Source organism: Pseudochaenichthys georgianus, chromosome 4 (genome assembly GCF_902827115.2).
Source record: "Pseudochaenichthys georgianus chromosome 4, fPseGeo1.2, whole genome shotgun sequence".
NCBI classification, from domain to species: domain Eukaryota; kingdom Metazoa; phylum Chordata; class Actinopteri; order Perciformes; family Channichthyidae; genus Pseudochaenichthys; species Pseudochaenichthys georgianus.
The window spans coordinates 11,357,219-11,380,620 of NC_047506.1; the positions used below are offsets into that span (position 1 = coordinate 11,357,219).

General features: G+C 41.9%; 1 protein-coding gene across 3 annotated transcripts in view; it reads right to left on the minus strand.

The window, feature by feature from the left end:
- Positions 1-256: 256 nt before the first annotated feature.
- kita (KIT proto-oncogene, receptor tyrosine kinase a) overlaps positions 257-23,402 on the minus strand; it is a 28,892-nt gene continuing 5,746 nt past the window's right edge. Inside the window, exons 3-21 of one of the 3 annotated variants that reach the window (XM_034080188.2) lie at positions 22,438-22,722; positions 22,206-22,345; positions 21,124-21,295; positions 20,798-20,984; positions 19,543-19,658; positions 19,176-19,290; positions 17,228-17,412; positions 15,719-15,825; positions 15,455-15,581; positions 14,819-14,923; positions 14,465-14,575; positions 14,158-14,299; positions 13,895-13,989; positions 13,669-13,799; positions 13,200-13,322; positions 10,167-10,278; positions 9,972-10,071; positions 9,631-9,736; positions 257-796 (exon numbers count right to left, since the gene is read on the minus strand). In XM_034080188.2, the coding sequence (XP_033936079.1) occupies positions 611-796; positions 9,631-9,736; positions 9,972-10,071; positions 10,167-10,278; positions 13,200-13,322; positions 13,669-13,799; positions 13,895-13,989; positions 14,158-14,299; positions 14,465-14,575; positions 14,819-14,923; positions 15,455-15,581; positions 15,719-15,825; positions 17,228-17,412; positions 19,176-19,290; positions 19,543-19,658; positions 20,798-20,984; positions 21,124-21,295; positions 22,206-22,345; positions 22,438-22,722 (2,645 nt within the window). In that variant the 3' untranslated portion in view covers positions 257-610. Of the gene's footprint in view, positions 797-9,630; positions 9,737-9,971; positions 10,072-10,166; positions 10,279-13,199; positions 13,323-13,668; positions 13,800-13,894; positions 13,990-14,157; positions 14,300-14,464; positions 14,576-14,818; positions 14,924-15,454; positions 15,582-15,718; positions 15,826-17,227; positions 17,413-19,175; positions 19,291-19,542; positions 19,659-20,797; positions 20,985-21,123; positions 21,317-22,205; positions 22,346-22,437; positions 22,723-23,402 lie in introns of all 3 variants that reach the window. The other 2 variants (XM_071202985.1, XM_034080184.2) reach the window with 2 other exon arrangements.

Genomic DNA, 23,402 nt, shown 5'->3' on the forward strand with positions numbered 1-23,402 from the left:
TAAATTGGCCCCCAAAGATTGTTTTCTTCATATCAACACAGATCTGAATCGTTATATAATACTGACAATAAAACAGGAAAAGAAAAAGAAAAAAAAAGTTTTTCCTCCAACAATTGCAACTGCCAACCAAAAATGGAAACGCTACATAAACATATGTAACAGAAAAACAACAAAGAATAACAAAATTAAAAATGTACAAAGAAAAAAACTCCAATAGATAAACAGAAACAGTGTGAAGGACATTTTTAACAAACCCCCCCCCCCCCCCCAAAAAGACATAACAGTGTAATAATCTACTTTCATGACAGTTTTAGAGTAACCGCTGATATCTCTCCACCCTTCTCGGTGCCTTAACAGTTCTATGTTATAGGCAAGGGAGCATTAGTCCGACTGTCCTCTGTATTTAGCAACAGTAGTAATGACAATGATGAAAGCCATTTGTCCTTTGTTGTTTCTGGTAATGGATGGCGATTAACCATTCCTCTTCAACAGGTAACAACACATGCTGTTGGTACCAGGCCAGTGTGAGGGTGTAGTAGTAGTTGTAGGGTGATATGTGGCGGAACATTACAGGCACTTCATGAGGCAGCCAGAGAGGTGGAGTGGGTCCTTACACCCGTTGTGCTCTGAGGGTTGTCCCCTCGAGAAAGACCTCGTGCTGGACCAGTAAAGGCTGAGTCGGAGCGCTGTTATTGCCAGCAGCAGAGTTATGACTGTGAGGCGCAACGCTCTCAGAACTTTGTTCCTCCCTGGCTCTCGGCGTAACAGGAAGCCTGGAGCTAAAGTTCAAATAGATCTGAGGATTAGGAAGAAGGGGTAAAGAGGACAGAGGGATCATTATTTTATATTGTTTTTGTACTGCAATTTCAAACATTTCAAACAATAAACATTACTATTCATCTCATTTGAAGACATGGACTTTTTAGTGACTTTAGTGTTGTTTGTGTCATTTTCCCATGAGCTAAAAGCAACACTTTTCTGCCGAGAAACAACAAGCCGGCTTCAGCCCAAGGCAAATCAAAACAAAAGGTCTAGCCAGGGTGACTGCTCTCCCCCTGATCCCACCAGAAGCGTCTGCGCTGCGGCTGTGCCGCCCTGCGACCTCCTCCTGCGTCATAACCCACCAGGGGCCTGTACTACGAAGCTGGTTCAACCTAACCTGGATATGTTTGAGTTAGCCGGTTGGTCTAATCCAAAACATACGCGCTCTCGCTAAACGGTACTACGACGCGGGTTATCAAGTGGATCGCTCAAGCCAGCCGTGTCCTATTTAGTTAGGTGCGCGTTCACATGAAAGGGGTGGTATTTGGAGCATTCGACCAATCACAAACATGGAGAAGCACTGACAGCGCAGCGTCATACTTCCTGAATGATAATACTAGACTATAATATTAGACATATGAAGAAGTTAAACTTTAAACATCCATGACTTAAACACTTTATCCAGGATAAAAGCCACATAGCTGCACCTGCAAGGTGAATACAGCTGGTAAAAGAAAAAGTGTTTAAATGCGTACATTAACAGGTTTATGATATCACTGCCCTGTCTAAAACACGAGTGGATCTGACTTTAATTACATTTGTCTCGAGTGTTTCGTCAACTTAATGTGTTGCTTAAAATAATACTTCTGCATACAGTATGTGACACTGTGAGTGTTGCACGGCCAGATACGGCTCAGCTGACTCAGATAAGAAAATATATGATACATTATGAAGTGATATGCCGCGGACTGTAGACTTAATGTTACTCTGATCCGGTTACTTATGTTGTGGCAGATATTTAAATAAGCTTTCTTAACGCTAATGTTATAATAGTCAGATTGCTCTGAAGATGGAGGTGATATTCTATTAATTTTCACGTTCACACAGTCGGTGATTTTTGCCGGCCGTCTTTCCTGCGACGGCAGATTTTCTATATTTCCTTTCTCCTGTAATATGACTTGATCGCTTTAAACTCCGCACACTGAGCTCTGATTGGTCAGCAGGCAGAGCTCTTAGCCTGCAACCTAACCTGGGGGGTATACTACGAAGCAGGATTTTCGCTTAGCCGGCTAAAGCCTGGTTCTCTTTTTAGTAGGCTAGATCTCCATGGTAACTTATGCTTAGCGGCTAACCTGGTCGGACCAGGGGCCTATACTACGAAGCTGGTTCAACCTAACCTGGATATGTTTGAGTTAGCCGGTTGGCCTAATCCAAAACATACGCGCTCTCGCTAAACTGTACTACGACGCTGGTTATCAAGTGGATCGCTCAAGCCAGCCGTGTCCTATCTAGTTAGGTGCGCGTTCACATGAAAGGGGTGGTATCTGGAGCATTCGACCAATCACAAACATGGAGAAGCGTACTGACAGCGCAGCGTCATACTTCCTGAATGAAAAGTGAACTTTAATACTAGTCAAAAATGAAGAAGTTAAACTTTAAACATCCATGACTTAAACACTTGATCCAGGATCAAAGCCACAGAGCTGCACCTGCAAGGTGAATACAGCTGGCAAAGGAAAAAGTGTTTGAATGCGTACATTAACAGGTTTATGATATCACTGCCCCGTCTAAAACACGATCTGACTTTAATTACATTTGTCTCGAGTGTTTCGTCAACTTAATGTGTTGCTTAAAATAATACTTCTGCATACAGTATGTGACACTGTGAGTGTTGCACGGCCAGATACGGCTCAGCTGACTCAGATAAGGAGATATATGATACATTATGAAGTGATATGCCGCGGACTGTACTTAATGTACTCTGATCCGGTTACTTATGTTGTGGCCGATATTTAAGTAAGCTTTCTTAACGCTAATGTTATAATAGTCAGATTGCTCTGAAGATGGGAGGTGATATTCTATTGATGTTCACGTTCACGTTCACACAGTCGGTGATTTTTGCCGGCCGTCTTTCCTGCGACGGCAGCTTTTCTGTATTTCCTTTCTCCTGTAATATGACTTGATCGCTTTAAACTCAGCACACTGAGCTCTGATTGGTCAGCAGGCGGTGCTTTCACTGAGTTGAGCTCTTAGCCTGCAACCTAACCTGGTCCCGACCAGGTTAGCCGCTAAGCATAAATTACCATGGAGATCTAGCCTGCTAAAAAGAGAACCAGCTTCGTAGGACCGGAAAGCCGGAGTTTTCCCTGAATTTAGCCGGCTAAGCGAAAATCCTGCTTCGTAGTATACCCCCCAGGTTAGGTTGCAGGCTAAGAGCTCTGCCTGCTGACCAATCAGAGCTCAGTGTGCGGAGTTTAAAGCGATCAAGTCATATTACAGGAGAAAGGAAATACAGAAAAGCTGCCGTTGCAGGAAAGACGGCCGGCAAAAATCACCGACTGTGTGAACGTGAAAATGAATAGAATATCACCTCCCATCTTCAGAGCAATCTGACTATTATAACATTAGCGTTAAGTAAGCACTTAAATAGCTGCCACAACATAAGCACACTGAGTGCAGACGTCGATGTGTCCCATTATCATTCATATCATATCACATCATAATGTATCATATATCTCCTTATCTGAGTCAGCTTCTTGAGCCGTATCTGGCCGTGCAACACTTACAGTGTCACATACTGTATGCAGAAGTATTATTTTAAAATTTAAGCAACACCTTAAGTTGACGAAACACTCGAGACAAATGTAATTAAAGTCAGATCGTGTTTTAGACGGGGCAGTGATATCATAAACCTGTTAATGTACGCATTCAAACACTTGTTCTGTTACCAGCTGTATTCACCTTGCAGGTGCAGCTATGTGGCTTTTATCCTGGATAAAGTGTTTAAGTCATGGATGTTTAAAGTTTAACTTCTTCATATTTGACTAGTATTAGGGTGTGTTCACACCTAATAGTCCGCTCTCTGGTGCGCACCAGACGACAGTTTGTTACATTGTTTCATTTTTCAGAAGGTTCGGTTTGCGTTCACACGGGCAAAACTCAAACGGACTATAAACTTTAAACACAAGTCATGTGCTCGGAAATGCTGTTCAACCATTGGTCAGACATTAAGGGGGTACAAACGCAAATCCCGGCAATTTCTAGCGGAGCCTCCACCATGGAGCATCGGCACTTTCGGCAGGTTATTCTCATGCTGCTGTTAGTCTGGAGATCAACAGACATATGATTATATAATCAGACAACGTCCGTTAAAAAACATTATTCCATGGCTTTGTTGAATACTCGATTCTGATTGGTCAATTCAAAACACGTTACACGTTTTTAATACAGAACAGACAGATCGCTGTCAAGGATTTATTGACCGTTGTTAAAGACGCACACATCTGCACAAAGAAGTCCGTTCCATTTAACTGTATACAGTTTGGCTGAAACTAACTGACGAGACAAGAGCGACAAGAAAACAGCGGAGAAGTAACGGGCAGAAACCCTCCTTTTTACGCAGCGGTCCAGACATAGGTCAGACGGCGACACATATTCAGTTGCCAGTTACTTTGGCATTAGGGCAGGGATATCTAGATACTTCCCAAGCTTTGACATCATGAATTGTGCTACTTTTAAAGCAAGCAACGATTTTTTCAAATCTGTAATCAAAAAGCTCCTCAAAAATGCTATCGAAGCAGTTCCTGCCGTTGCTACGTTAGTTCAAACAGTAACAACGGACTATTTTTCTTAGCGGATGCATGTAAATTTAAATACATGAACTATTTTTTAAATCAATAAAATAATTTTCTAAATCCACAAAAGCATTTCAATTAATATTGGGAGTCATCATGTCGTTACTTTGTTGAGAATGTGGCCATGTAATAAGCGGGATAATGTGCAGCAGCGCGGTCATATGGGGAAAAGAACACCTTCATGCCGATCTAGATCCCTCCGCTTCGCGTCAGGCTCCTGATCAGCCTGTCGGTGTTCTTTTCCTGCTTATCCACGAGAGACGTTCTGCAGAGGAGGGGCGTTTCACCGACGACAGGTGTTCTTACTTTTATGTAGCTGACGGAGAATTTTTACTTTACACGACACTGTTCAACACTTAATTCTGCTTTACTCTTTAACTAAACAACCGCGGATGTCTTGAAAGACTCTTTCGCTAAAGATTTTTGAAGATATCCGCGTTCTTGTGACACGTAAATACTGCGCTTCCTATGTTTTGGTGCGGACTGCGTTCACACCAGCAATGAACCGCTCCAGAGTTCGCAAGCAAGCGCTCCGAGACCACCTATTTTAGCGGACCAGAGTCCGGTTGTTTAGTTCACTTCAGAGGTCTCGGACTGCGTTCACACCGACCCAAATTAACCGCACTAAGCGGCTAAACGCACCAGGGTTCGATTCAACCGGACTATACAAGGCAGGTGTGAACGCACCCTTAAAGTTCACTTTTCATTCAGGAAGTATGACGCTGCGCTGTCAGTGCGCTTCTCCATGTTTGTGATTGGTCGAATGCTCCAAATACCACCCCTTTCATGTGAACGCGCACCTAACTAGATAGGAAACGGCTGGCTTGAGCGATCCACTTGATAACCCGCGTCGTAGTACAGTTTAGCGACAGCCCGTATGTTTTGGATTAGGCCAACCGGCTAACTCAAACATATCCAGGTTAGATTGAACCAGCTTCGTAGTATAGGCCCCTGGTCCCGACCAGGTTAGCCGCTAAGCATAAGTTACCATGGAGATCTAGCCTGCTAAAAAGAGAACCAGCTTCATAGGACCGGAAACCCTGAGTTTTCCCTGAAGTTAGCCGGCTAAGCGAAAATCCTGCTTCGTAGTATACCCCCCAGGCGTGTTTCAAAACGTTGCGGAAGCGGAGCGTCGTGTGTGCAGCCTCGCAGTTGTTGTTGATTTTGGAATATTTCCTGGACACATGGGCGGCGCTAGGATTTTTTTGCTGCAGTAGCTTAGCAGTTGCTCTATGACAGCACGGCGTTGCTAGTTAATTTTTAAAATAAACAAACAATACCAGTAGGCCAAGCACGAGCCTGTTCATATTGTAGCATTCACCGCTATTCAAGATAACTCAAGCCTTCAATGTCGAAAACGTTCTCCTTATTTACAGAACCAATCAATAGTGTAACACTCATGACTTTCATGTAACACACACCGGAAAACGCACACACATACACACCTGGAAGGGGCGGTCTCTCCCTAACTCCCACCAACAACAACATTGCCTAAATAACGCACTTTTCCTCCTCTCTGGCCTCATTCTGTGACTCTCCTCCTCCTCCTCCTCCTCCTCCTCCTCCTCCTCCTCCTCCTCCTCCTCCTCCTCCTCCTCCTCCACAATTCCCCGTGTTAGATCTCACTGTCAGCACGCCTCGAACAGTGCGCCATGTCGGAAAATACAACACATTCTTGATTCATTTAAAATGACAATTTGTAACTGAGAGGAGTGACTGCTCATTTCTGCCGAGATGCTCAAAGGGTGAGACGCTGTGTCTGAGAATCAATGACTAGCAGAATTTGTATATTCTGGAGTTGAGCTCTGCAGAGAGCAGGGTGGAGGAAATGAGGGCAGTGGATCATCACGGTGCGGAGAGGAGCAGCGCTAGTTCCACTAGTTCCACTGCAGCTCGTGGTAGCAGCTAGCTGGTCCTGCTGCTGCGGGTGCAGCGGGTCAGTTGGCGGGGGCACCTGTTCATCGTGGTCCCACTCCTCCCGGTTTTCATAGTGAACATCGGGATCCTTGTGGATAGCAGGGTTGTCCGGCTGGACCGGCTCCGTTGGAGATCGCAGTCGTTTACGCTGACTTGTGACTGTGAGAAATGTTTCCATTTTCGATCTACTGAGAATTAGCCAAGTAACAGTTCACGCAGTAAATTACAACGACCCGCCCCTGATAGATCCCGCGAAAATGTATCATATTTATACACATTCTCGCGGGCTGCGAGAATGTGTATAAATATGATACATTTTCATATCAAAACAATGGGGTTGCTAAGCCGTTGCTAGGCCAATTGTTGGAGTTGCTATAGCAACTCCTAGATACCCCCTGGCGCCGCCCCTGCCTGGACATTTGTACTTCTACAAGTAGTAGGCTACGTAGTTAAATGGTTTATGTTTGTGTCTGTTTAAATCGTGTTTATTGTTGTTATTTCCTATTTTGTTGTGTTGTAGACTACAGACACAGTTAATAATAATTGTAATATTCCAGTTATAAACGACATGAATCAAAGATGTGTTGCTGTATTTTAGTGGTAAAAAAATATACATTCATCATCATAATTATTCTATATATATATAATTTACAGTGCCTGTAAACCGGAGGAGAACGCTGGCATGTATTCTCCTACTTGAAAGACGGTGGTGGGCTGGAGGAGAAGGAGCCGGTTGTGGGTGCACCCGGTGCACCCCCTTAACCAGCAAAGCAGACAACAAGGTGATTTTCATCACTTCCTGCCTGCGCTGCGCCAGTGTTGTAGTCAAGTCACCAATTCACGAGTCCAAGTCACCCTCGAGTCACCACTCTTCGAGTCCGAGTCCAAGTCCGAGTCACCAAGGGAGAGTCGTAGTCGAGTCCGAGTCCAAGTCCGAGTCACCCAAGGAGTGTCCAAGTCGAGTCCGAGTCCGAGTCATCATTACCTGTGTTCGGGTCCGAGTCCAATTCCGAGTCACTTAAGAAGAGTCCAAGTCAAGTCCGAGTCACAAGTCTTCATGTATTAATTTTCGTGGATATATGTTTTGAAATGTAGCTGCTCCTCTACATTGCTGTTATCCTGTCTATTGAACTGCTGTGAAGCGAGTTTGGCTACAATTCTTGTAATAGGTGCTATACAAATATAAAGCTTATATCTAATATTAATATTATTATTATATATAAATAAACTATATTTAAAATGAGTTACCTTTTAGAGAAGTGATTATATTTGTATGCCAATATTTTCCTATGGTAACGTTTTCGTTTTGCACTTTTATTTTGATAGTAATAAGATCGGGACTCTTATTTTGAAGGAACTTTTACGGGTTAAATCAGTTTACCGATAAAGATTTAGCCCCAGAAAGCACATGGCTACTTAGCATGCAAAATGACGTCATTCTGCATGTTAAGTATGTGCTTTCGTTATCGGCTGAATCTTTATTTATTGATTAGATCACGTTACTCTGATGATGTTCAAGACAGCCTATATGTCTGAACTCGATCCTTAGAGTAATGTGTTACGGAGCCTTCTCTTCTATATTGTTTCCACATAACGAGCATTTTGCGCTGCTCTTTTCCAATGTGGAAGCAGAATGTGTGAAAGCATACAGCATGATGCGGGGTGTGTCTGTAGACATCTCTAGACTGGAATAGCGGGGCCCAGTACGTGAACTCGCCATACAGGATAGAGGACATCAGACTCCAGAGAAAATGTGCTCGAGTCCGAGTCCAAGTCGGAGCGTCAATGTACGAGTCGAGTCCGAGTCATCGTGGGGGGGGAATTCACGAGTCCGAGTCCGAGTCCAAGTCATCCTGTGCGAGAATTCACGAGTCCAAGTCCGAGTCGCGTCAATCAGTGCGCGAGTCCGAGTCGAGTCACGAGTCCCGGAAATCGGCACTCAAGTCCGACTCGAGTCCGAGTCTAGGACTCGAGTCCGAGTCTAGGACTCGAGTACTCCATCTCTGCGCTGCGCCGCGTCAAAATAGGATTCATCCTATATTTTAGAAATTCCTTGCGGCGAGGAGCTTCTGGGACGCTTCGAGCCGCAGCGCAGCGTGGCGCAGCGTGGCGCAGCGGGTCTGGTGGAATAGCACCCATTGACTAGAGTGGCCGCGATCGCTAAAAACGCCGCAGCGCAGCGTAGACGCTCCTGGTGGGATTAGGGGGTCAGATGCTTCACTCAAAACAGCTTTGCTTTGAGCTGAATGCTAACAACGGCTATATTGAAATGTATATGTTTAGCAGGTATAAGCAGGTATTTATTTGCTCACCATTTTAGTTAGACATGACTGACACAGTGACTATTTTAAAAGACACAGATATTGTGGGGTTTGAACATGGCATCAAATCTTGTTTAATCTGTACGAAAATCTATTTGAAAAAAAAAACTAGCCATATAATCTTTCGTAAAACCACAATGTTTATGTCTTCTTACATTTTTGTATGGATTTAAACAAGATACAAGGTGTTTTTAAAGCTTTTAACCAGCCAGTCATGCTCACATTTGAGTGGTATCAATCTTTATTTTAGTAAGAAAGCAGATTATATATCCCAAAATGTTTACATGACATTGACATAAGGAATTTTCAAAGCTATTGGAGCTTAAGAAGAGAGTCATGAGAACAATTGGACCATGATATGTAGCATGGTTAAATCAGACCAGCTGAGAGTTCATACATATCTGCTCATACTGTGAGGCCCCTGACCTTCAGCTGACGTATGTGTGAAAACTCAGGAGTTTAAAAGCAGTTTTGAAAATCACAAATGATTAGCTTTAGCATTTAGCATAGAAGGCAATGTTTTGATTCAATGTGTATAATATATCTTTCTATATTTTATATTTTGTGGAAGCTCAAAATGGTGTCAAAGGTAGGCCTATGAACAAATGAACCGTTTCACAACACATTTTACCATTAAAGGACTCTGGAGCCGGTCCTATTTCACAACCACATATTTATGTTGACTGCCTGTGAGTCTTCACGGTTCATTATCTTTAAGAATGGAATTTATAACCGTAAAGGTAAAGTAAACAATATCAAAGAGAGGAGCAACCTACATGCTTTGTGGCATCCGTCAGCTGTTGTTCAATCCTTTCCACAACCTTTCTGAAGGGAGGTCTGTTGAATGGGTCAGCATCCCAGCAGGACCTCATAATATGATACCTGCACAGCAGCAGAAACACAAACACTTTTACTTGCCCGCAGTTATTACATCGCCCCGTTCTTTTTTCGTATGTATATTTTTTGTTATACTTGTGAACAGCCAAATGCAACAGGATGAGAGCAGACCCACACATTGCATTTTTTTTTATATTCTTACCACCTCTATCCACCATTTCACACCATTTCTCCTATGCTCTTTTTACACACACTTATTAACTTTTTTAAAACAACTCACATTTCACTGGGTGCAAACTCTGGAGCATCCATCCTCTTTCCTTCTTTTATCAGTTTGTAGAACTTGGCATCCACAGGCATGCCAGGATACGGACTGTTTCCTACATTTAGCGGGGAAGATTCAGTTACATTGTGGAGCTCTGAAAAACACACAGACAGCCAGATAAACACACACACAATAGATAGATAGACTTACCTAGTGAGAAGATTTCCCAGAGCAAGATGCCGTAGGACCACACGTCACTCTCAAATGTATACACACACTCAAAGATACTTTCTGGAGACATCCATTTCACAGGCAGACGAGCCTGGGAAAGAAAGCATTGAGTAAGTAAATAGAGAGTTGAATTTACTCAAAATGTAAAACCTTCCAATTCCCTAGTGATGATTTCTTCCTTTTCTGCCTTCTTTAAATGTGGTTGGCGTCAAACATATGAGTGACTGGCTGCTTAATGAATAGACTGTACAAAATGCCAGGAATGCACACAGCGTTTCCCTGAGAATCGAAAAACTCATAGTTCACAGCCGCTCTGTGCCGCACACACCTGATACGCACAGATACATTCAAAGACACATCTCACACTTGGGAAACTTTAAGGTCATTAAGCCATCACAGGCGCACGCCAACAGATTTGCATCTCGTATAAATACTACTACTTTTTGTCTTTGTACCTGCGACCAAGGCTATCATAATGGGTATATCTGTTGCTAGGAAACATCTTTAGCTTTGTCTGATTCAAAGTAATCAACGAGATAATGAAGTCACTTTAGTATCAAAAACTGTAAATGTAGAACTCCTAAAGTCAGAGCAAAAAATATCGGATTATGCTAACGTAACTTCCTTCATTCAGTTTGTTGGCTTAACAGTTGCTTACAGTTTATTGTGCTTTGATGTAATGTGACGGTTTACATTATTAAGTAAGTAAGTTATAAGTGTCATTTAATATGTGTCAACTATTTCCCTTATTAACTTCTTTAAGCTTCAGTGTACTTGCTGCGTTAGCAAGCTCACGTTAGCTTTGTCATTGCAGGTAAGGTCAGTGCAATGGCACCTACAGTAGGTGTAGTCTTTAGTCTTTTCTTTATTGGGGAACTTGTTTGCTTGGTGAAACTTGTTTTAGTTTAGTATTGTGCAAAACTTCATTTGGGTAAATCTTCACACATTAAAACATCACGAGAAAGTCAAAGGCAGATGGATTTCTAGTTTTGGCTTGAATAAGTGTTGTAAAACATCATCGATGATTGATTTTAACCTATTTTCTCTGAGCTTTGAGCAGACTTGTCTTAACAAACATACAATACAATTAGCTTTCTCGTGATCTACAACAACCCTAAGGAGGAAGTTTACATACACAGTACATCTGACAAGTAAAGGCACAATAGACTGGTTAGGCTGGTTTAGGTCCTATCTATCTGAACGCTCTCAGTTTGTACGTGTTAACGATGAATCTTCCACGCAAACCAAAGTTAGCCATGGAGTGCCACAGGGCTCAGTGCTCGGACCTATTTTGTTCACATTATATATGCTTCCGTTAGGCAATATTATAAGGAATCATTCTGTAAACTTTCATTGTTATGCGGATGATACTCAACTATATTTGTCAATCAAGCCTGATGAAATTAATCATCTAAATAAAATTCAAGACTGCCTTAAGGACTTAAAAACGTGCATGACCTTAAACTTTTGATGTTAAACACGACCAAAACTGAAGTTATTGTACTTGGCCCGAAGAATCTACGAAACAAATTATCTAAAGATATACTAACTATGGATGGCATTAATTTGGCCTCCAGTGAGACTGTAAGGAATCTTGGTGTTATATTTGATCAGGATTTATCCTTTAACGCCCACATAAAATCAATTTCAAGGACCGCCTACTTCCATCTACGTAACATTGCAAAAATCAGGCATATCTTGCCTCAAAACGATGCAGAGAAACTAGTCCATGCATTTGTTACTTCTAGGCTGGATTATTGTAACTCTTTATTATCAGGGAGTACCAAGAAGTCAATCAAGTCGCTTCAGCTGATTCAAAATGCTGCGGCTCGTGTACTAACCAGAGTTAGGAAAAGGGACCACATTACTCCTGTTCTGGCTGCCTTACACTGGCTCCCTATAGAACACAGGATAGAATTTAAAATTCTTCTTCTCGCCTACAAAGCCCTTAATGGGCAGGCGCCATCTTACCTTAAATAACTCATTATACCCTACTGTCCTACTAGGGCATTGCGTTCCAAGAATGCAGGGTTGTTGGTTGTTCCTAGAATCTCTAAAAGTACAATGGGAGCCAGAGCCTTTTCTTATCAAGCTCCACATTTGTGGAATCAGCTTCCAGTTTGTGTTCGGGCGGCAGACACCCTATCCGTTTTTAAGAGTGCGCTTAAGACCTTCCTTTTTGATAAAGCTTATAGTTAGGGCTGATTAGATTCAGCCCCTAGTTTTGCTGATATAGGCTTAGTTTGTCGGGGGTCATCTTACTTCTTCCTTCTCTCTGTCTATACCTGTGTACTCTCATGTTCCGATTAACCCAGCTTCCCCAAATGTCTTTCTTTTGGTGTCTATATACGCTGGGATCCGGAGTCATGGATGATCCTGCGGTCCTGTGTCCTGGATCTTGAGTCGTGGCTGTGGTCCTGGATCATAAGTCCTGGATGGATATCCTCGTGGATTCATCTTCCTATTATACACACATGCATTTCCAAACATCTGGACTACCTATGTTGCAAATGTATTATCTTTTCAATTTACACACGGCATCTATTGCACGTCTGTCCGTCCTGGGAGAGGGATCCCTCCTCTGTGGCTCTCCCTGAGGTTTCTCCCATTTTTCCCTTTAAACTGGGTTTTCTTTGGAAGTTTTTCCTTGTACGATGTGAGGGTCTAAGGACAGAGGGTGTCGTATTGTCATACTGATATTCTGTACACACTGTGAAGACCACTGAGACAAATGTAACATTTGTGATATTGGGCTATATAAATAAACATTGATTGATTGATTGATTGATTGATTGATTGATTGATTGATTGATTGATTGATTGATTGATTGATAGACAAAGCAGGGACCCGCCCAATAAGCTAGTTAATTCCTTTACACATCTATTTAGACTGTTTCAAACCAGAACACTGAAGCATAGGGTTTGATTTAGGATTATAATGGTATGTTGAAGGGGGGGTGCATGAGAGACACCATGTATCCTGAACTCTCTGTGTCTTTAGTACAAACTTACATTGCCTTTGACTACATAGTTGGAGTCCATGTTGATGTCTCGTGCCAGGCCAAAATCACAGATCTTTGCTACTCTTCCTTGAGTCAGGAGGATATTTCTTGCAGCCAGGTCTCTGTGGATACACTGAAAAATATGCAGAACCTCTTTAAAGATCAAATGGAACATGTCGTATCCATCACAATCAATAACACAACATTTGATTTGGATTAAGTGCTTTTTCTAATGTGGTTTGGTACTGATTTTCCACACTTGACTCTGTAACAGACAACCACTGACACTGATACATGAGCTTACTGGTCACAGTATCTTGCCCTCGCAGCAAATACATCTTTTAACAGCATGCTCCAACATGCATTTAAGATCCGTTTACTGGCTGTGCAACATGACCCTTGCTCTGTAAGATATCACGTCAACAAATTCACATCAAAGTTTAATCCAAAGGGTATGACAGTGGTAATTTGATGCTCACATTTTTGGAGGCTAAGAACTCCATGCCTTTGGCCACTTGGTGTGAGAAGCTGAGGAGGTCTTCTGTGTCCAGAGACAGACCATCCTCTTCAAACATCTCACTCTCTTCATCTGCTTCAACATAGGAGCCACCTGAGAGGACAACACAGGACAGAGACTTTTTATTGGCCCGAATCCTACTGTATATTTTAGGATTGAGATATTTGATGAATGACTGGCTTGCTTGCCTTTGCGTATTGAGCGTCTCTTCTCAGAGGATGAGCTGAAAGGCGGGTTGCCAGCAGCAGAAGGCCTCATGGTCATGTAGCCGTTCAAGCTGTCACTGTGAAGAGGAAAGGAGCAGTCTGGTCTTAGCTGAGCACAGCCACACATAGGCACACTGCTGTCCAAATACCCTCCTCCTACGCACACTCTGGATAGTAAATACTAGTACTCTCTTTTCTCTTACACACACACTATAACTTTCATTACACAAAAATAAAAACCTTACCCAGTTGTGTCTCTCTGCGGCATCACGTTGCGGTAGTGGCAGTCTTCTTCGAGCTTATAGCAGATGAATGATTCCCTCTTTCTGCGTAGAAAGTTAAGAAGGTCTCCAAAGCAGCAGTACTCTGTGATCACCAGTGTAGGGCCTTCAAACAAAGAAACATACCTTAAGATGATGATCTTACCAGATACATAGATTTAGTAATTTGGCCAAACTATAGAGGTGGCACACTCATTAGATTATGTCCACAATCTCTGTTGTTTCACTCTAAAGTCTTAAATGAATATACAGGACAACATGGCTGCCGCACCTCCAACAGTGCAGGCTCCCAGCAAGTTGACAATATTCATGTGGTTTCCCAAGTAACTGAGGACTTTCAGCTCTGACATCAGCGCCTCTTTCTCTGTGGCGTGAGCGCTAGCTGTGGGGGGAAAACATTTGAATATAATCAGTAACATTATCAAAAGGAGTAAACTCAAGTTGAACTATGATTATGGATCATCATCTGGTATTTGGAGGATAAATACATTAGTTATTGTTTGAAGGAAATAAAAAAAGGTTCCTAAATATGATGATTTGTAGCAGTGTGCAAATCACCAAATACAAATATTCTTAAACTATGGTCTAAAACCAACAAGTAAGACACATGTGAAACAACGCTTACATTTGAGCATTTTCACAGCCACCGTCATGACTGAATCTGCTTTGGAGATGCCATATGCTGTGGCTTCCACCACTTTTCCAAATGCACCAGATCCCAGTGTCTTCCCTGAAAAAAGATGACGGACATTAAACTGTTATTCCCAAGACTTTTCCCCTCCAACAAACTGGTTTTATGCCGTTGTTCCTCAAACAGCACTAGTTTTAGCCCCCGGGCTGTGTACATAGGAACCAGGACATGCAGGATCCTGTTTAAGGATTGCTAAAAACACCACCCATTATATGTCAACAATATTATGTTTGCAGTGAAGGAGTGGGCTTTCATCATGTATGAGCTGCGAAACTGGTTAGTAACAAGACACATGGCTAAAACCTCAACGTTGTGTAACTTGACACAGAAATATTACAATTTCTCAATCAGCATGAAGTTGCCTGCGGGTGATAGGGTTATCTCATTCTGACTTGGCCTTGTTATTCAAATTATTACTGTCAAAAACCCTCATCTATGACCACATCATCATTTATCTGCGCCTACAATGAAGACACTTGAATGTCAGAAATTGCATATTAATGGATTTGTAAAGGCCTAGACACAGCTCTTAACGCTGTCGACATTGATAAAGATTGGCAGGGCTCTTACCAAAGCGCAAGTTATTCCGAGGAAACTCCCACTGGTGATCGTATGGTAGCTGGGTGGGGTCAATGTACACATAGTTGTTTCCATGGATGCCCTCGATAACTTTCCACTGAATCTGGTATTTGGGTTTCTGGCAAGAATTCAAATACAATGATACACATTATTAATGCAACAATGAAGTTTCAACATGCTGTTCTTTTGATTTATCATTTCCCAAACGTGATAGAAGAGGGCGTGCCATATGGGAAGAGTGCAGAGCTGTCTTACCTGCATGTACTTGTAGAACAGTATGATAAGGACGAGACAAAGGATGCCTGCTGCCGATACCGAGCCAATTAACAGAGGGGTGAACAGATCATGGGTGACAGTTCTCTCTACAGGGAGAGAGAAATGATATAGTGAGATACAAAAGCAGTTGCAATAGAGTCTATTGGTGACTTGTTCAATGGTCTAATATGTTTACACTCTAAATGACATTGCAAAGGGGCATTAAGGTAAGCCAGAGAGGACTTAGTCACGGTGAAGCACACTTTGGTCAAATCTCAGCAAACAAATCCAATTATTTATGTATTTATATATGTTCCCATTCTCTGTTATATTCTTTGTTTGCAATGTATGCACATTATTCAGTTGAGCTGCTTGACATCTGTTTTGATTATACAATACCTAACTGTATTTACTTTGCCTTTACAGCTGTGTCTCTGTGGGTAATTATATGTAATCAGTGTTCTGTCCCTTTGTGTCTGGCTGTTTTTGATGCCTTATTGTTTTTCTCCTCTGCACGGTGGGGTGTAATAAGCTCTTTAGAGATAAGCAGCTTTCTCTCCACTTCGAATTGGAAAATGCAGAGTCTGCAGGAACTAATCCCCTGTAAACCTGTCAGTGGTTTCTATAGCTCTATGTATTCCCTGCTGCAGCTCATTGACACCTCCAAGCCTCCCACTGCCCCAGAACGCCAGCAGCCAGGACTCCTACTGAGCTCCACACTCTGAGCGCCTCCGCCTGGTCTGCTGTTACTCTGCGAAGCACAAAATTCCTCTGCACACGCTCCCAAAGGCTTGTCCAGCCTTGCCACAAACACTCTCCCTTATAATGCTCGCCCACATGCCCGCTGTAGCCCCATGTCCTGCGTCTCCACATTTAGGCCGGGACAACTGCTGTACTTTCAGCTATTGCACTTGAGAGTTCATTATAAAGCATATGGGAGGGCCGTTAAACAGAGCGGATTTGGAGTGATAAAGTAAACAAGAGACTAAAGATAAATCCTATATTAAAGTTACACATCTTATCGTGGTGAAACCAGGATTTTCTCCTTGCCTTTGTTTAACAAACAGATTATAAACCACCAACTTCTAGTAGTAAAACAACACCTATGGGTTAATCATTGCCAAAATCATGCTTGTAGTACATATTTTGAATTAGGGATTAAGTTCCATGTGGAGTTTACATAATTACTAACGTTGTTTCACAATGCACAAGGAGGAATGAGTCATAAGCTTAAAAAACTACTAACATCAGTTAAAAAACTGTGAAAAAGAACATCAGGTGGATACAAATATGGATAAAATGGTCATGTCTTTGTGTCCTATTATATAATGTTGACTTCAATGGGCTTGATTATAATCTAAAATTGAGGAGATGGAGAAGATTACATCAAATCAGCAACAAAACATGAGACTGGCGACAGGCGCCCCGTTCAAGATCACGTGGCCTGCATTTAACTGACTGCATACTACTTTATTTACGCAGGTGTGTATATCTATGATATCTACTCACCGCTGATGGAAAAGAGTGTGTAGGCCTGCTCTCCCTCCACCGTCGCCACACATTCCAGAGTACTGAAACGTCCCCTGCTGACGTTCACCCGACTTTCCACCTCCGTCTTCCCAAACATGGGGCTGAACAGAATCACAGTGATGACATTGTGCTCTTCCTGGGTGGCATTCACCTGTTGGGAGCACCTGAAGGCAGAAATGTTTGCATTGTTAAAAATTGGCTGTGTGGATCAGCGATTGTCTCACTCTGACATCTGATCTCTCGCCTTAGTCACAGAAGTAAAACATTCTGGATTTCCTCAGACTTAAAAACAATTTTTGTGATATAAAACTTTTTTTTTTTGTGCAAAACATGCAAAATCATAGACACAAGTCGACCATAAGTCATACAGATGGTTAGGAATTCAACCTATGTTCATGAAATAGCGAAAAACAACCCGGGCCTTATCTCTCACATTAACACACCATAAAAAAACAGCTGTTATCAACATGTTCTCTGAACACAGGCCCACTCTGGACACATCACTTTCACGTTTTGCACATACATGTTCGTGAGTGCATGCAATGAGTTTTAATTGGATTTGATTGTGATTACTGAATTACTGGATAAGTTTGGATAATCACTTATGATTCACTGCCTGTGCTGCATGGGATTGGTGTTGTTATTGCGACCAGGTGCTCCTCCTTCGACACACGTTCTGTTTAACACAATACCAGGCGCGTCCAATTGGATCCAGGCAGACATAGATATAAATAGATATAGATTCAACTTATTGTCATTACACAGTACAGGTACCATGTAACGAAACGGTTTCTCTGCATTTGACCTATCCTAGTGTTAGGAGCAGTGTGCTGCCATTATGTACAGCGCCCGGGGAGCAGTGTAGGGAACGGTGCCTTGCTCAGGGACACCTCGGTAGCACTTGGTCTTTCCGGGACTTGAACTGGTGACCTTCCAGTTGCCAAGCCAAGCCCCTATGGACTTTGCCACCACCGCATCCAAGGCACCTACCAACAAGTTAATCTTTCTCCCGTCAAATCCCACAATCTGAACATTCCCTGCATCATCATACAGCTGACTCTATCCAACGTGTCCTTAAAGTGACCTTTAGTATCCCCAAGAGACTCTTCATATGAGTTTCCCAAATAACTAAACGTGAAACTGAAAATAAAGATCAGATATGAACTGAAATGGTGGGTGGATCTCTTGTAATCAATGGCTGGCGCTCATCATCAATAGAGTAACTGATCATACATCTTGTGGCTACAGTTGAACACACAGACATGCATGCTTCATTGCCATTGCAAACGCCATTACATTTGTTGGCAAACATCAACATACTAATTGGATTTTCATTGTTATGGTGCATGATGCTTTTGATTTTGGTTTGGCAGCTTTTCTTTTGTTTAGTCAGTTTGATGACCAGTCTGCCTAATAACGTTTTACAATCCATGTTACTACTTTAGACTCTAGTTGTTAGGTGCACTTATTAAACCATCCCAGCATGTTCTGTTTAACCAAACTACTGTTTATTTTTAACTAATAAATTAGGGTAAATGTTTTGAAAAAACACAGGGCTTATCTTATTTAAAGCTACTTATGAAGCCCCATTAAACATGGTTGCAAATAAGTATTTTCTATAAAGTTAAATATTAACGACTCAATAAGAAGCAATTATAACTCATTAGGACTGTGAGTATTTCTTATTGGTCAGATTTAACTGGAGTTGTAGAAGTAACCCCTGTTACTTTCATCGATACCTTTTGATTGGTGTAAAGACATTTTACAACCCAATTTAGCTCAACAACTGAAAACTAAAGAAAGGCACAGACAATACATTAACGCACACAACTCTTATGTTAAACAACCATTAGTGTTTGGTCTTGTAGCTGCCAATTACAAAAGCTGATTGATGAAAAAGGTATATAATCTTTTATTAAAATCTCACCGGGCATATGGCTGCTCACAGTAGTACCAGGCGATCTGCGGGGCAGGAAAACCCTCTGCCACACAGCGTACCTGTCCGTCAACTGGGCCCTCATGAGATACAATCTCTGGTTTACCTAGGAAAAACAAGTGAGTCAGAGCGTGTCAGGTAAGAGATGAATATCAAGCTGGAGTTTTTTTATTTGCATTGAACCGTAGTGAGCTACAGTATAAATGATACAGTGTAAGGTTGAGAGCAAGACCTCATTTCCCACACAGAAAAAGGTCAATAAGACCCTTTCCCGCATGTCAGCTCCTGAAGTTAATACAGTTCGTTGTATGGCTTTAGGGAAGAAGAAACCTTTAAAAAAATCATTAACACAACCTACTGATCACAAAGATGGTGAATGTGTGGTTTACTGAAGCGTCACCGTTGGAGGCTTTAAAGGTGTAAACTCCGCTCTCTGACATTTTCAGTCGCACGAGCCTCAGCTCACTGCTGTACCTGAACACAAATTACATTTTTAGCATGAATGCATTCAAACATTTTTTATAAGAATAAGTGCTTTTACATTTATTTTACAAAACTGGTATTTCCCTTTTATGTTTATCAATGCTGCCTGAGAAGATAAAGTATTTGCATTTTGAAATTATATCAAGTATTTTCTTTTGCTCTTAAATGCAAATATGTTGATTGACAGTATACGTATGTAAATCAAATATATCAAATAACAAGTAGAACAACATGTAGTGGTATTTTCAAAGATCTTTTGGACTCCCTGAAAAAGGCTTCATCCTGTTAGGTCTAACATCATTTGCCATAACAACAAAGGTGTTTTGGTTGTTTAAAGTGCCTTGGAGTCTCGAGCAATTTACAAACTCATTTTAAGAAGCTTTTTTCAATAGTCGAGGTTATTTTTTTCCCACAGTTAATATGGATTTATTGATTTCCAATAGAGGATTAAAAGGTCATCTGATATTTTTCACAAAATAAAAAAAAGGTTGAAATGAGTGGAAAAGCATACAGCCTTCAAACATATTAAGCAGTATTTCTATAAGCAGAAATAATTATTGTTTTCTTTTCCTGTATATGCAATTTATATTTCGACACTCCCGTTTCACCAGTGTTTATGGAACGCTCTTAAAATTCCTGCTGCTCTTCTCAGCTGGCTGTTACAAGTGAAGCCGATGCATGAACACTGCCCTAACCTGCAGCCAAACCTAACGGCCCGTCCACACAGCGGCGTGCGTTGAAGCTTCCAACGCTTCTGCCCATTCACTTTGAATGGAGTGACGTCACTTTTAGCCGAACTGCATCGTGGGAAGCGACGCGGAGCGTTGCTGGCGTGGCTCGCTGCAAAAGTTGAGCAATGTTCAACTTTTGACGCCTCGGCAGAAGCGTCAGCCAATCGAATCATATGTCAGTACAAGCTCTAGCCAATCAAACCGCTGCTTGTGTGTCAGGGGCGGGAGATTCATGTGATTGGTTGTTGGTCGAGTTTCAGACACGCCCGCCGGCAAGCGTCAACGCACGCGGCTGTGTGGATGGGCCGTAAGTGTTAAATTCCACTCCGCATGGGTAATGAACATTTCCATCTATGTGGTAAAAGTGGAGCACTTAAAGCGTACGTGTGTTTGTCTCACCTGTACTCATGGACGTGAGTGGTGATGACATGGTCGGTTGTGTTTCTCAGCTGCTGGCCCATGAAGCTCCAGGAGAACCAGTGCAGCTTTGGATAAGCCTCCATCTCAACATTTAGGGGCAAATTCTCGCCTGAACGTACATGGATGGTTTCATTGATTGCGGGTGTTAAATTGATGAATCCTTTTTCTGAAAAATAAGGAAATGAGACACTGTTATCAGGATTTGAAGAGGTCAAATGTTGTCTATATGTCTTTGAAGTGTCAAGACCTCACAGTTCAAAGTTCAAGTTAGCAAAAGGCAGCTTTAAATATCTTCACACACTCACCGTAAACATCGAGCCACACTGACTGTGAGCTGACCCCTTTCTCATTATCAGCTTCACATCGGTACCGTCCAACGTCTTGAGGTCCGACCTCAGTGATGGTCAAGGTGGCGCTGCGCACGTGAGTGAAGTTCTCCTCCAGGATACGCGAAACACCGCCAACCTTTGGTGGTTGCTGTGGATACCAGACGGCACCCTGTCAACGCCCAGAGATCTCTAGAGATTAACCCCGTCTGCATATCTATCCTCGCCAAGCACAGCACTGACATGAACACACAACCGCCTGCATGCAAGTAAACACACGCACACTGTAGTCCACTGTAGTCATGGTTCACACGAAGCCAAGATCTTTGACCCCTCTCACTCTCTTTCATCAGAACAACCACTGATACCAGTACAGGTGAACCTCTCAATTAAAACAAAGAAGTATTTTAATCTAATTGGAAAACATAATCATTTCTTTTCTAGTTTGGAACATTTAAATTTTCAGGTAAAAATCAATGCTGCTGACAGGTGTTTATCATTGGGTGTCATAACATTTCATGACTGCAAGACAAAAAAGACAAATTCAGAAAACAACATGTGGTGAGTATAATTCCACAGGTCTGCTGATATTTAGTGGTTGACTGTTCCCAAACATTAAAGTGAATTATCTGGTTTTACTTATCATAGCCCGTTTCAATCTTAAAAGCAAACAATCAACAGTTAAGGGTGAATTCACAAAAGGAATTTGCAGCTTTGCTAACCCCAATTCTGCCGCAAAGCAAATAGCGTCTTGATGATTCCATGCTATTTGCACCTACTCCAATTACAAACATTTGGCCCTTTTCAGTGCAGATGAGCCTCACTGCAAACACCTGTAAAATTCAAAGAGACTAACCCAAATAACCACACGCAGTTAAAGTGCGCTTAAATACCGTAAATTCAATACCTTTTGTGAATCAGATCTCGAGACGTTGAAGATTTGATTTGCAATTTCTGGTTTTATCAGCAGCCACAAGACATTCTTTGTGAATTTGCCCAATAATCTCTATAACAACAGATCCCCAACAGCACCCAGCAAAGGAAAGGCAGAAGAGTCTCACCGAGCCAGGTGGGGTGACCCACTTTAGATGGATTTCTCCATTGACATTAGTAGTGTTGCAGGTGAGGGATAGACCTTCATCCCTGATGAGAATCACTCTTTTGGATGCCTGCATCTCAATCACAGGAGGAGCAATGGGGACTAAAAGGAAATCAAAGAAAATGTGACTGAATTATCAATCTGTGCTTTTGGAGCACCAACGCACATACATACATGCATTTAATCCACTTTACCTGGTCTCACGATCAAGTTGTATTGAAATGATCTGACGTTCTCTTCCTTGAGATTTCCTGTGCACACATAACAACCTTCGTAGGACTTTTGTGTGTTGAAGATGGTGATGCCTTTCTCGAGGCTCGCAGAAAACTGGAGACCAGAGGCCAGAGCTCTACTTGAACATGTTTCCAGGCGCAGGTTGTCCAGACTTGGATCAGTTGCCAGGCAGGAGATGGAAGCAGTGTCTCCCTCTCTAGTAAGAATCTTGTCCACCATTGATTTTCTGAAGGGATTTACAGGATCTGCCAAAAATGTAGGCGTCAGAGCTGTAAGCAGGGCTGCACACTGAATTGTTGAAGCTTTAGTTTTTGACAGCCATGATGTAATAATGCTACATACAAATATACTTTTATCTTGTTGCCAAATCATATTCTATGTTGCCAATGAAATGTGGCACAAATTACAAACTACATTTTGTAATGAATTTTACATTTTAGTCCAATACCAATTTCACAAGATAACAGCTGGTGTAGCCAATTCTACAGTCAGAAAATGATGCAATTATAAGAGTGTGAGTCAACCCCGGAACTTCAACAGATGAATTTAAGGAATGTTAACGTCTCTTTTCTTCCTGGCTTCATAGTGCTTCACTGATCCAAAGGTGGCAGTAACTTCACAAAAAGAGCACTGATGCTCTAACAAAATAAGGAAGAAGACTGTTAGCTAATAAACAAGGTTGTAAACAGTAAAGGTATTTGGCAACACCAACCATGGGTGTTGCCATATAGAACAGAACTTATAACGTAAAATTACAATATCTAAACTATAATAGTTACTTCCCATTTCTAGAATTGACAGTCACCATGACATACCCGGCAAAAGGAATGATTCTGCTGTATGTCTATAAAGTGATATCTACCCAGTAGAGGCAAAGAGTAGTAAAAACATTAAATTGTCCAATTACATAACTTCAATTCCAAAT